General features: G+C 43.1%; 2 protein-coding genes across 3 annotated transcripts in view; one reads left to right on the forward strand and one right to left on the reverse strand.

Annotated features, from left to right (window-relative positions):
* LOC126565684 (uncharacterized) overlaps positions 1-15,259 on the reverse strand; it is a 343,737-nt gene that overhangs the window by 243,996 nt on the left and 84,482 nt on the right. The window lies entirely within an intron of this gene.
* Positions 1-15,259, forward strand: part of LOC126563880 (phosphatidylinositol 3,4,5-trisphosphate 3-phosphatase and dual-specificity protein phosphatase PTEN) — a 29,508-nt gene that overhangs the window by 3,113 nt on the left and 11,136 nt on the right. For both annotated transcript variants that reach the window (XM_050220667.1, XM_050220666.1), the window contains exons 2-3: positions 8,194-8,360; positions 14,680-14,824. In XM_050220667.1, the coding sequence (XP_050076624.1) occupies positions 8,194-8,360; positions 14,680-14,824 (312 nt within the window). The remainder of the gene's footprint in view (positions 1-8,193; positions 8,361-14,679; positions 14,825-15,259) is intronic.

A 15,259-nucleotide genomic window follows, 5' to 3' on the forward strand; every position in this document is an offset into this window, starting at 1 on the left:
CCACTTCAGTAGCTGTTGTTTTCGAATAGTATGCGTATTGGGCAGTTGGCAAATCTGGCCAGAGCTTAATTGGGCCTTTATGAGCTTTAATAAATAGCAATAAACACTTTTCCAGACATTGATCTTCATCAATTGTCGAGTTCATAGATTGATTTGTTATAAAAGCCCGTGTTTAGTGCCCCCACAGCTGCAGATGGCTTGCAATACCATGAGTTTGCGAGCATATTGGGAACATCGCCTCGTGCTGTGGCCAGAATTCTGCCTCAAATCTATTTTTATGTACGTTTCGTCATCCAAAAGAACGCATCCCGCGTATCTCGTTAGAACGTGGTCATACCTGGATGTAATTATGCTTCATAGTTCTGTTTGGTTGTTTTGGCGCACGAAAAGAGCGCTTGTCTGCACTCAATCCGATTCTTTTGACGGTAGTTATGCTGCACCGTTTTGCAATTTTCCCATCCGAAAGTCCAAGGTTAGCCTGTAACGCTTTCAACACCTTCCAGCTCAGCTGACGATCTATTGTTCCTGAGAGACGATTTTGTTTAACCATCCTAGCCACGTTTTGTAGTTTCCAAAACCATTTCAAAACATGTTCAAAAGTAGAAGACGCGTTTTTAAGGAATTTTCTTATTTTTCTCCTCGGACCAAGTCGAATTTTCTAAGCGGGTATGTACAATTAATTGTCTACGTTGTAGTTCCATCGTTAATAATAACTGATACAAACACGATCATGCCAAAACCATTCCATAAGAGGGGAAGAGTGCTCCAATAACTACGCATAGGTGTTAAAAAATTCTAAATGAACAGTACTTTAGTTGTTAGAAAAGTTGTCTAGATGTACTAATTAATTTCATTGCACTTCATTGCCTATGGAGCATATTCGCAAGGAAGATCCCCATCAGCAAACCATGCCTTTGACCTTCTTTTCAATTGCCCGCTGATACAGATAACCGTGCCCGCCACCGATGACGCAATTGGTTTCGATTTGCGAACGTATTTAGGCGGTGCAGACGATAGTGAGCCTCTCATCGGTTGTAAAAATCGAGTCATACACCTCAAATAACCGTACCGTATCTTTCATGGCGGTGTCACTGCTGCTACTACTGCCTCGCGTTGTTCACCGAGGGTCAAGCTTTTGATAATCCGATTGGACCTCCACCCCGGACCTTTCTCTATCAAAGTTCTTGTCGCGCATCAAACTGTGCTGTTGGCAGTAGCCGATTCTTCACTCGTGTGCCGCAGTTACGGTGGACACGCGCGTGAGCCGTAGCATAACGGCTATAGAAACAGGCCCAATGGGCACACCACCACGCAATGATGCCCTGGACGGATTGTGTGGAGTTTTGGACGGGGGAGGCTCGCGTGCTTTTTCGAAAACGAAAGACCTCGCACTCGCAGACACACACACACACACACGCTGGCTGATGAAGACGGGTGGTCGCCCCAAAAGTTGACGATTTGGTTGACCCTATCCGCCTTTTTGGCATGGGCAGGCTGTTTCGCGCGAGAGTCGATATGTGTGAGGCGAGCAGGTGCCGCAACATCAACCGGCAGCGGTACTTTTTTTGCGGCACGCGAAATTTGGCTTATCGGCTGGGTGTAATGTTACACACGCGATAGTGCTGATGCTAGTAGCTCGCGCGCACAGTAAATGCTTTGCAACGGCGTACACAGCAGCAGACACGCGCTATCAGCAAACTGGGATTGTGCCAAGCCGGTTGCCCACTTCTTCGATTCTCAGAAAATCCAAGCTTCTTGCGTCATGAAGGGGAAATGTAAACACAAAATGTGGAAGCAATTAGGTGAAAATAATTGCGAACAAAACCCTTTCGGAAGCAAAGTGACGATCGGTGTTGGAATCGGTCGGAATGTTGGAGATTCTGAAGTCATTACTAAGTGAATGATACTTAGAAAACTTTAAAAAATGTCATCATAATCTAGTGTGGGACACTTACGAAATCTAAAAATGTGTTTTATACTACAAAACTCAACCAAAACTCACAAATATTTTGCGTAGATGGGTTCTTTTGAATGATATGAATGAGTGACTTTAAGGTTAACAGTGATTTGCAGTGATTTCACTCCGTTTTTTTCTTTTTATTAATCTTTATATTACCGCCAGTTAAGTGTATTGCACTGCTCCGCAACCACTACGAAGCAGTTCAACAGAGGGAGAGAGATCGAGAGAGAGAGACCCTTGGTAGTTGATTACGTTTGCAACAATGTTGCAGTTCAGCCCCACAATCAGTATGTTGTACGTGCGTATCGTCGCGTTCCTTGTGTGCTTACGTTTACGTTCTTCGATGGCTATGGTATACCGGAAGCACTACTGTAGACTGCTGCTGCTGTTGCTGGTGCGCCCTACTGCGCCGAGCTTTGATTAACTTTAAATGGGAGCCATTTATTTGTTTCAGCATATAGTGCTGTGCTGCGGTATGGCTTATCATGAAATTTTACGCTTTAATATGATCGTAATACAGTGGCAGATCAATTGTAATTGTAGGTTATGTGTGTGGTTTTGATTGGATTGATGATCAATGCGACGAAGACGAAATACCTGCTTGCGGGAGGCTCTGATCGTGATAGAGCCCGAGTGGGAAGCAGCGTGTTAGTCGACGGCGACAACCTCGAGATGGTAGAGTAGTTCTGCTATCTTGGGACTGTCGTAACTTCGGATAACGATATCAGCAGCGAAATCCGGAGACGCATTGTTCATTCGAATCGTGCCTACTACGGCCTTCACCGTCTGCTGAGATCCAGAAGACTTCGAGAACGCACGAAATGTGAGATATATCGCACACTGATTCGCCCGATGGTCCTATATGGCCACGAGTCTTGGACCATCCATTGGTTCGAGCATGGAGTGTGGAGGAAAAGGATGAACCTCGAGCTTGATGAGCTATACGGAGAACTTGACATCCTGACGGTAGCAAAGACCGGGAGGATACGATCACTGGGGCACGTGATGAGGATGCCGGACTCATGCCCCGCCAAGAAGGTATTCGTCAGCGACCCCCAGTTCGGCACGAGGCGTCCGGGAGCACAGTCAATTCGTTGGTTGGATGGGTCATCTCACGACGACGTACTCTTTAAAAGAACAGGCCAACATGAGTGAGTGAGAGAGTGTGTGGTTTGTTTCGTATGAGCTGCTCCAAAAGCTCCTCGATAATGCTGCCACCGTCGTCTGCAAGACCTTCGCAATCTTAGTGCGAGCTCACCTCGCCTCATCTGTCCATGTGAACGGTCCAAAAGGACTTTACGTATTGGATTGTCTGGTGAAATTCTCAATGACATGACCAGCTCACCGGAGCCTGGACAATCTAATTCGTTGTACGATGGTAAGATCAGTAAAGGGAAAAATACTTCTGAGCATCGTCGTCTCGAACGCGTCTAGCTGTATTTCGTCAGTTTGGGACGCAGTCCATGTATCATAGGCTTATGTATGAGTACTAGGACTATAGAGGTTCTGTACAGATCCAGCTTCGTCCGTCGCCACTGATGTTTTCAGTGGAAAAATTTTCACGGGCTGTAGTAAGACTCTTTCGCGTAACTCAACGTCTATGTTGTTGTCAGTGCTGACTTATGATTTTTTGTTCTTTAGCAGTGCCGCTGGTCGTTGCCAAAAAACAAAATTGAGTTTCGTCTTCAGTGCGATTTTATGTTTGATTATTATAAATTTGTTTGGGTTTGATTTTGCTACAAAAGCCAAATGTTTTACAAAATCCAAGTATGTCAGATTGGAAATGACTTGCGGCTCCTGAAGGTGCAACTTGCACTTTTTAAAATATTCTTTTTTACGTCTATCAGAGTACATTAGAAGTCGAATGCTTTGGAAATGTTCGATGTAATGATTCACACAGGCAATCAAAAAAGGTAAAATCGAAGGAAAATATGCAACCTCAGTAAGCTTCTCCTAAGCTATGCCTCAGTCTATGCGTGTATATCTGTGTGCTTTTAACTATGACTTTCAACCCATTTGCCCTCGAATGGGATACAACTTCCCAATGCCAAAGGAAGAATCGGTCATAGACCCTCGGATAGTAGAGTGGTTAGCTCTGTCTGGTGGGGCTGGCTGGTTTTTGGCCGGTTTCACGCTAGCGGGAAAACTCGATCGTGTGCCCCGCGTGCTGCTTGCTTGATCGATCATTATTGTGCTCATAATGTTGTTGCTGTCCTTGAGATGAAGAGTGTAAACATGCGCGGCCGTGTATGCTCTAAACATCGTCTCATCGTTCTCATCGTGCTACTGAAATGTCGGCCAAATTCCCCCACGTTTTCGTTATGGTGGAACCGCAAATCACACATTGGTCGATCGGTAGTAAGTCGTTGCAGACGATGTGTAAAGCATTCAGAAGCGACAAGGAAACAAAATTCTTGTACTTTTTAAGACCTTTTTATGTTATTATTCCAATTATTTGAATTCAAAGCAAAACGATTGCTGTTGTATTCAGCTTTCAAGAGGCATTTTTTTTACTCGTGCAATAAAAGATTGTAATCTCTCGTTGGTCTGATGTCTTTGTGTCTTCTAGATCGTTTGTGTTTTGGCCGGCCTCGCTTTTACTTACCCTAGGACAGTTTGATCTTCTCCTGATTGATACCACGTGTCGAAGGTTATGGCACCGCGTTTAATGGTTTCTTGTACTCAAAGAGATAAGTTGGCAAATCTCAAATTGTTCTTGTCATTGTTTGTTTGTTGGCAGCAGACCAAAATCATGTGTGTTTCAAACGAAATCAACGTACGATCGTAGGATCGTCGCATCGTTGTTGGGGGTGGGAATACATGCGGAACAGAGGAGGGGGGAGGGGTAGAGCGCCGGAGATCGAGGGTGAACCTGATCGTGTTTCGGTCAGGGACAATCTAGCGACCAGCTGAGCGAGAAAACCGGAGGACAAACCAAATTGATCCCCGCACAAGCATGATAGTGGGTTTGAACTTAAACCGGTTCAATGGTGTCTAGCTCACGATCCGTAGAGTAATATGGTTATGGACTGCAAAAACGGTTTGGGGCGAGACTACTGACAGATCGGAAGGGAGAAAAGTCACACAAGAATAAATGGCGCCTATTTCTAATTAGTATTAATTGAACATGCTGCTGGTAAGTCAAACTACGAGTTGTTGATGTACCATTAAGCATTGGCTAGACCACAGGAATAGATAGATTTTATGCTACGGTTGGTTGGTTTTCTGTTCTCCAATCAATTGAATGGAGAATCATTAGAAGAAGTTGAATAATAAAGTGAATTTTCATCTGCATATACATAATTAATTCTAGGTCATCAGAGACAGTTTTTCGAGGCATACATTACGTGTGTTGCTACATATATTTCTGGCCTAGGCCACAAGAAGTGTTCCCAGATGCAATCTGATATTTTTATTCAAAAGTTTGACATTTTCGAGCATAATTGCACTGACAAGGTTTTGTGACGTACGACCAACATTTGTGATGTTTTGTTGTGTCTGAGAACATTGATGCCGTTAAAGATCTAATTGCACAAGATCGCCGCCTGTGACATACTGGAAGATAAAGGCGTCTTTGGGCATTTCTTCCACCAGCATAAACACTATTTTGCACAAACAGCTGACCGTGAAAAAGGTGAAGTCTTCGGAGAAATTCGATAAACGAACAATAGAAGACGGTATCATTCTTCAACATGACAATTAGGGTTCAAACCATCGCTTATTTGACCAGCCAAAACATCGAATTGATGGATCATCCGCCCTTTAGCCCTGACTTAGCACCCAATGACTTCTTTTCATTCGCGCACATCAAGAAAAAAAATGCATGGTCAACGATTTTTGTCCTCAGATGCTGTTGAAGCTCAAAAACCTCGTTTTGAAGGTATCTCAATCCGAGTGGAAAAAGTGCTTCGACAAATTGGTTTGAGCGCATGCAAAAGTGTATTAATCATACTGGAAAATGCTTTCATCAAGAATAAAACAATTTTTGATGATAAATAATTGCATTTTCATTATGAGGCTAGAAATATAAATAGCAGCCTTTGTATCAGAGCTAAGTAAAATGACTCAAGGTTTTTATAGACACAGCTCGATGAAGGAGGCGACAGCGACACCGGTCGTCACTCATCAGGGTCGTGGTTCAAATCCCATCCGAACCTTTCCCCCGTTAGTCAGAGCTTGACTATCCAACTAAGTCCTATATCAGTAAGTCTAGTTAGCTATTCGACAGCCGGCATGACCATGTAGGTCGTTAATTCAAAAAGATTAAGAAGAACCAACCCCTCACTTGTAATTAACAGTTTTCTGGAGAAATTAAACTTACTCCTCTTGTAATTCATGAGAATCATTCTACAACTGTTGAATCTGTGAAGAATGAATATTTTAAAATATCTTGAAATGTAGAGAATAAAAATAGCTCAAATATAGAATGGATGTAGAATGACTTTGTGAAATAAAATATAGAGCCTTCTTATTAAATAAATAATCCAGCCCAGCCTTGCAATACGGTCTGGCCGTTCTTGTGGTCTAAATAATGTTTAATATCTTAAATATAAATAACTTTTGCTAGCTTTAAACAATGTAGTTAGCAACCTGGCCGATAGAACGGCCTGGCCGTCCCATATGAATATTTTTTTTTTAAGGAACGGCCTGGTCGGTCGTATTGCTTGACTTACTAATACCATGTAGTGAGGATAGTCAGTCAGGATAGATTTGAAACCCGATCCTGTCGTGTGAAGGCCAGCGCCGCTGTCGCCTGCACCACCGTACCGTCCCAGCCGTAGCTTAGAATATTGGTAGAAAAAGTGGATAAAAATAGTTCAAATCAAAGACCGAATCCAAGCTGATAAAATATCATTTGACAGACCATCCGGCTAATTCTTACTTTCCTTCGTGAATCGGAATACTGAACTAAATATATCAATTGATTGCCATCATCTTATGCTACTCGTAGCAATGATATCAATGTCCGTTCGTTACTTGTACCGACAGCTTTGGAACCACCTGCTCTCTAGTGCATGCAATATTCGGCATCAAGTGCATCGTGGTCATAAATCAAGTGGCACTCACACAATTGCGCACCTACGGCCGTGTATTTAGCACAGTTGCGTTCTATTCGAACATTAGCGTATAAAAGGTGGGACATGGATAGAAGATGGGGCACACCGCGTGGCCGGGTTTGCTGCGGAATCGGGCGTGTTGCTCTGCAACCACATGACGTTACTTGTAACACATTCCGCCACCGGTGTTTATCCATTCCCAGCATTCAAAATTTAAAACCTGAAAACTGCACTCCATAATTCACCTCACTCCCCGCTCACCTATCGTGCCTGTGTCTCGATGCATTTATGTGCTAATCAGTGGCAATTAGGTATGCAAATTATATCTTCACCGCTTGCTGCTACTGTATTATGCATTCTGGTGGCATGGGAGGAAGAAAGAATGGATAAAAATAAAACTGTAGCCCCAGCAAAGTCATCACCACCCCACCTGGCAGCGGAGAGTGGAGGGTGGCTTCCTGGCGGGGAATGGTGGGTGTGTCTAAGCCGAGATACAATTAAAATGTAATGCAGTAGCATGCAGTTTTATGTGCAGCGCTGGATGTGGTTCTTCTTTTCCTGCCAAGCCAGCCAACGAGAAGGCGAAGTGCTCGATGGTATGTGATTATTTTTTCATTATCATACACACATGCTCGCGCGCATGGGGTGGTCTCTGATCTCTGGTGGGCCGTCCGCTGTTGTTGCTGTAGGTTTTTTTTTATTCTGTCCCTATGCCTTGAAGAATAGTATCGCTACCCGATACTAAGCCACAACATCGTGTTCCGTGCACAGAATGTACGGATAGAACCAGATGCTTCGATTGCTGCCACAATGTCACAATGTATGTACGGTTGTGTGCGAAAGTGGCCTGCAGCAACGCAGCAACGGCAAAACATAAGGGGCGATGAGAACAACATAAGCATGCTACCTGTCCGCTACTCAATTAGTATACAAATTAAATTCGAACAACGTGCTGCAACACTGTGTTCTTCCGATTTAAAAGAGCGCGTTTAAGCTTCTGATACATGTGTTTGTGCTGCTCGATAGAAACGCAACATCTCGCTAGTCCCTTTTCGTCCAGAATCATCTAGGTTATACATTGGCATGGTAGAATAAAGTACAAACAATTATCCCTCGCTTTTCACTTGTCTGCAAATTTCGGTTTTATAATATTGTCTTTTGCTCGCTCGTTTTCAGATATTAAGGCGAATATTATCGCCATGGGCTACCCGGCGGAAAACATGGAGGCCATCTACCGCAACAATCGTGAGGACGTGCTGAAGCTGCTCACAGAAAAGCACGAGGGCAAGTACAAAGTGTACAATCTTTGCTCGGAGCGTACCTACGACACCAAATTGTTTCCGGTAAGTGGTTGATAATTCAATTCTAATAGACACATACTATCAAATAGAGAAGTATGTTATGGAGATTGACACTTATTAGGAGGTTTACGATGGTTTCGATCAATCATTCAACAGAGTAGATTACAATACCTCAAACCTGCAGAAGTATTAACACTCAAAGGAGGACTAAAAGTATATCAAGTATTTGTTGAAGCAGGAGAGTTTTTATAAACTTTTTATAGCTTCTTTGTCTCTGTTTAACGGCTAGTTAGATAAAGCCGATCGTCTAAATGTTTACTAGACTTATTGGTACCAGATAGTTGAATATCCGGTCCAAACTACAAAGGAACGAACCAGATGGGATCAAACCTTCTCGCTGAGACCTCTGACCTGTCGTCAGAAAACTTGCTCTACAATCGCTGCGACCAACAGACCTCCTTAAACTTGGTATAACTTATGCTTTCTTGACTACTGGCCATAACCTATACCGATTTAACATGATTCCAGTGGCATCTTCAACCTCTCGGAGGCGGACTAGAAAATGGCGATCCCCTATCACATTGAATCTGCTGATCGGGGTGGAAGAGTTTGCTTCTTTGTGAGTACGGGACCTCTTGGCAGCTTGACCGCCCACTCCGCGCAACCCACCATTGCATGATCATATAACTTTTGGAGAAATTCTAGCAATCCAACCCAACAGTGTTCTACCAATCTTCACGTTTACAAGAAACCGACGAGAAAAATTATAGCTTTATGGATGTCAGAACATACGACTAAACGGTGATGGCTTCCTTATACAAATTTAAATAAAGGTTAAATAATGTCCTTATTGTCTAATATGAGTACAGCATGTATGTTATGAAAACAATAAGCATGAGCGGTATAATATATTTTTGACAGTAAGCAAGTCCTCAATTGAAGAGAATTACTATTCAGCTCAGCTGTGACCATCAGAAAAGTCTCTTAAATATAACAGAAATAACATAATTACAAATCACAATTCAGTACAGCTGCCGATGAGTGAGATGATCGTAGCGAAACGTGTTTAGAAGGAATATTTTTTGGCAACAGGTTTAGGTTCCTAATCCTGTGGTAGCGTATCAGCTGCCGGAACATTTGGATAACAATATCCCAGTTGCTGTTCATAGCTTTGCGTACATTATTAGAAAACAAAATTCCCAGCAGTCGAAGACGTTCTTCGGTGCGAAGCTAAGAAACTTGCATCTGGTTGGCTGGCGTTATGTGTTGAGTTGAGTTGAGCAGAGCCCTCGAACAGATACCGAATGATTCGTTCGCTTCTCTCAGGCGCTCTATCTTGGATTCTTGGATCTTGAAATTTATTAGTAGACTATCTTTAAAGGATGGTGGTAAAGCGGCATTTTGAAGTCCCATTCGGATCGTTATCCCGTAGAGGGGACTTTACCATTTAGTTCCAAGTTTGAGTTCCTAGCTTGAGCATTTTTTTTCGAAAATAAGGGAAACATTTTGATCATTCATTGCCTGCCAATACACTGTGGAAATTATTATACAAATCTTTTCTTGTCTTGACCACATCTAGTCGCAACAGGACCGTTTAAATACACTTTTTGGCTATGTTATACTATGATATGGGTCATAAAGCAATCCAACACTGAAGTGGCGTTACATTTGTAATTAAAAGTTCACGTCAATGCGTACACACAGTACACAGTGCCAGCAGGTCAAAAACCTCCCACGGGGCCGCAATAAATGATGGACACCTTGAGTGTCGAGTGTGCACCAACCACCTCGCAAACGGAGATCGTATGACAGAGAATAGCTGCTACAAAGCAACAACAAGAAAAATGAAGGAGAAGCACAAACGGTTCACGTCCGTCCTCTGATGATCACACTTAAAACGAGCAATTACGAGCTTGATAAAGCTGCAAATGTGTGAAATAAAGTTGCCAGATGCAATTTAGCTATTGCAGCTGCATTTACACCTCTCCACAGCATGTTAGCTTCTTCCACTGTCTGCTACCGACATCAGCACCATCAAGCTAAGTTACACACCTATAGCTTTCAATCAATTATCGCGATAACGATGATTTAACAATCAAATAATTTGCACATTTCTATGCGGAGAGAAGCAGACGTTTGTGAAAGGCATACATCATCCTATTCTATTCTCTCTATCCCCCAACCCTCCGCCTCCGCCTTTCTATCCCGCGCGTTGTTCCCTGTCGATAACGATCGCTTCAACACTGCTGGCTGCATTATTCGCTCAAGTCGGAGGACCACCGCCACTGTTTAGGGTGGTCTGTTGTAGTGCTTATGATGATGGAGCGTTGATGGCGATCTTTGCTCCTCGCGATCGTTGTCAGTGATTGTGCCAGAGAGGAAGGAGGGGAAGGAGCTCAACAAGTGATTGTTGCAAGTGCATTGTTCCCCTCCCCCAACATTGCCAAGTGCAGCAGGCCCGATTGTATCTCGATGATGATGATGATGATGATGATGGGGGCACAGGGGCGGGATCGTTGCAGCTCGGTCGCGCGCTCGCTAAACGTAGCCCGCTAATCGATGGAAACCGTCGCGCACACAGTGTCTCATCGTTGGCGGCATCATTTTCGTCCGTCATTGCCTGTTGCCAAGCGGCACAGAGAGAAAAAACCCTCCCCACACGCAAAAATTGTCGTGATTCTGCGAATGTGCTGATCATCGGCCGGTTTTAATTGAAGGATTGAACGGGGTGTTTTCCTTATCACGGCTCCCGGAGAGTGTCACCCGGTGAGAGCGGCAACAGGTCGTGCGTGTCTTATTTATGCACACTGTTGCCAAGGCCCGGCATCAAAGTGCCGCCAGTTTTCCTTGAAGCCTTCACAGCTCCAGTATGCGTCTTATGGGTTGCGTTTTTCTATGTTCTATGTATGCCTCTATGCAGCGATATCGACACATAAAGGTTTTTTTTTTTCATCATCAAGGGATGAAGGCAACACACACACGGGACTGTCCTCATGGAGACGGTGTAGGTGGTTGCAAATCGAAAGCTGTGTGTGTATAAGATTACCTTGGCTGTCTCTCTGTTCATATACAACCAGCAGCCAGGGATGGTTTTGGTTGGCTGGTTGGCTGGTTGGCTGGAGGGTGTAAGAAATATGTTCAAAGCACGTCCATAGCGCTAGCACACAGTAATGTTCGTCTCCGGTACACCGGTCTCTGTCGATTACCGGCAGCAGACGGCAATCGGTAAGCACCGGTAAGCAATTAACATTTTATTTTAGAATATCGATCGCATCTTGTTTTTGCACAGTCTCTCGTGGCAAGGCAAACAGGGGATGCTGCGTTCAACATTGTTAGCTTGTTTGGTATAATGCGCCGCTAAAGAAGTTATAAAAATCGTGCGAATAATCTTCTTTTTTTTTCACAAATTATGTTTTGCTAATAATGTCTTTAAAACCGTAACTGTGTGACGTTGATATTTTCTCAAGGCCCCCAGAGCAAATTGATTTTTGTTTTAAATTGGTAAACCTGTTGTTTAGGGTAAAATAAATCCACCACTAGACGACTACCTACTAACTCACGCTGGCCATCTAATGGCTAGATTTGTTGATTCCACATAGTTGGATAGTAAGTCCTCATTACGCAGGAACGGTCTGGATGTGATTTGATTCCCAGGCATGTCGTGTGAAAACCGATGCTGCTGTCGGCTCTACCACCGGTTTCCAGTCACGTGATGAGGATGTCGAACTCATGTCCCACCAAGCAGGTGTCGCATGTCTTCAGCGATCCGTTCGGCACGAGGCGTAAAGGAGCACAGCGAGCTCATTGGCTGGATTAAGTATAACCTGTCGGAGATTGGATGCAGCCGTGGATGGAGAACTGCAGCGCTGCACCGAGCCATGTCGATGCGACGTGCTCAATCCTGAGGAAGGAATATAGTAGGCAAAAGGGAAAATATTTCATATTTCACCTTGAGCAAATTAAAAAAACCATGGAAATCTTTCAACACTCTTTGCCACAGATTCAAAACTAAGTGAAAAATTCATCAAACGGTTGCTAAATTATTTGCAAACGAGTGAAAAAAAAAACTTCATACTGAAAATTCTCCCTCCCCTGTCCGGTCCTGTAGAAGATAAGTGTTTTCGATGCATATTCAGCATTATCGAACAGTAAGTTGGGTTTTGTTTTGTTTTTATATGCTGACCATCAATCAGCTTTTGTTTTTGTGTTTTGCGCGACAAAACGGAAATTGGGAGCCAATTTCCTGGATTTTAAGTAGACAAAACATTAATGTTAGTGCGTAGTTCCTATTACAGGATGTTTTGTATGCACAGTTGTTCGAGATTGATAGTCGACGTACGGATGAGAAAAAATGGTATAAAAGCGGAACTGGTTCGAACGATTCAACAAAAAATCGCAACCATTACGACCAGGTAGCATTCGTTATGTTAACGTATTCCGTCTGTGCAATAAAAATGTACCCAATAAATACAACATTTCGTGTTTTTTTTTAAATAATAAGCATTTAAAATTGTCGACGAAATTGTCGTTCATCAAAAATGCATACTCATACTTACTGACTACGATTCGGTTACTATGGTTCAGACAGGTCCAACGGTTCCTACAATTCCAATGATTTCGACGGTTCTAACGACTCTGATGGTTCCGACGGTTTCGACGATTTAAATGTTTCTGAACGATTCCGACTGACTCCGGACGGAACTGTCGATTCCTTGTCTTCGGAATTGGAACTAAATTCCCACGGACTGGAACTGGATCGGAACTGGAGCACTCCAGAGAGAACCCATCTTTAATTCGAAGCACATAGAAATAAAAAAAAATAAAAATGAAGAAAACAATGTTTGAAATTATTTGTAGTAGAGTTATGTTCTCTTCTTGGCTAGATGATCTTCTATAGATCACGACGACCATATAATGGCTCGCTAGACTCACTCGATACCACGTTTTTGGATAGCCAGTCCTCACTACGTTGGAACATCCCGGATGGGATTTGGACCATGGACCTGTCGTATGAAGATCTACTCCGATGACGCATTTTTTTATATATACTTTATATAGTAACTCGATTGAATATAAAAGAATATTTTGAACTCTAAACTTCTATTGTAAACTTTTCGGTACAGAAAAAAACCCGTTATTTCTTAGCTTAATGGCTTACAAAATCACATTTATCAGCGACATGTAACCGTCCTACAAGATCAGCTTGCAAACTTCCGTAGTTATTGCTCCCGTTCGCAACATTACTCACATACACCCACGGACACACGCGGTACTTCCCTGTGTTAAAATGCAGCGTTTTGACGCGATTATGCAAGCGACCACAAAGTGCTTAAACATGCAAATTTGCTCGATCATTTGAAGCGTGATTGTGCAGGTGAGGCAAGCAAACCAGTAACCGAGTCAGACCTCAAACAGTTTATCTTTCGCAGTCCGAAGCGTGTGCCATCTTCTGACGTTGTCGAATCGGCTTTGTTGCCACCACACCACCATGTACCTCCACAACCGCGCGTCTAAAACGTTCCATTGGCATTGGAGGAATGATTCCCGAACCGCTTCCCCATGTGTGCAGCACCGGTTGGATTGGTGCAATAAAATAAGATGCATGCATACATTCTCGTCGCGTCTCGCTGCTTTGGTCATATGCAGCAAGCCTCCTCATCTGTCTTAAGAAGCGCTCGTAAGCGAATGGGGTATGTGACTGACGTACGCTTGTTCGGTCTGTCCCTCGATTGCTGCTACGCTACGGTCATCGTTTTGGTTGATGTGATTATAACATGATGATGTTCCTTCCTAATCTTTGCCATAGAGTCCGGTCGTACAATGCCATTGTAAGCCTACTGTGTTTTAAAATAAAACGTGCGAGGGAGTGCAAACACTGCAACTCATCGGGACAGCAGCTGATTGTCCGGTTGCATTCTGAGAGGTGTGTGTGTTTGGTTGAAGGTTACTTTTCCAAGGGGGCCACCGGCGAGAGGCAAGTTGCGTTGGGGAGAATGTAATGATGGGCATGTGTGGGGGATATACAATAAGAAACTGTTTAATAATTTATTACAATAACGTCTATGAAAGCAATTACACAAGAGATTGTCCTATTAAACTCCTTCCTACATCTGGTGCGATTATGATTGATTGATCTCATTAAAATCGTTCATTACAGCCGTTTGTGAAGTGTAATTTAACAAGAAAATGATTTTTTGATTAACATTTTTTGATCTACTCAGATGTTACAGCTTGTATTCCAACCGCATTATATAAAATAAAATAATATTGACATAGAATTATCCTACAAAATTAACACCTATTAACTTTATAAAGCGCTCTAAATGTACTCTTCCTTTTGTTTGTCGTTTAATTTCAACAGTACCACGCCGAATATCCGTTCAAAGATCACAACCCGCCGGACATCGAGCTCATCGACAAGTTCTGCAAAGATGTGTACAACTTCTTGAATGCTGATAGATCTCACGTCGTGGCAATTCATTGCAAGGCTGGCAAAGGTCGTACGGGTAAGTTTTTGTTTTGTTTTGCAAATGCATTTCGATTTATTTGACCCATTCCTACTTACTGCTTCCTTGTGCTTTTTTTGTGCACAGTCATCGTTTGGGGAGTAATAATGAGTAAAATATATTTCGTGGGAGAGGCACCAGATGTTCAAGTTCACGACGCGGCACGATGAAAATCGATAAAGATGGCAATTCGAATGCATCGGGCGTTTGTTGCTTGTGTGCTCTCGCTATCGCAATGGGTCATGATCGTGCAGTGTCACGTTTGTACCACACCTTTACAATTCGTTTACCAATTAGTCGTTAGACGTGGACTGATTATTTATCTTCCATATGGGCTTTTTAGTGCTGTTTGCTTTTTAACATCCCGAACGAGGTCCGGATCAGGTTACATTACACGCGCGCGCGTGTGTGTAAGGTGTGATCATGTACAGCTTA

Source organism: Anopheles maculipalpis, chromosome 3RL (assembly GCF_943734695.1).
Source record: "Anopheles maculipalpis chromosome 3RL, idAnoMacuDA_375_x, whole genome shotgun sequence".
Taxonomy (NCBI): Eukaryota; Metazoa; Arthropoda; class Insecta; order Diptera; family Culicidae; genus Anopheles; species Anopheles maculipalpis.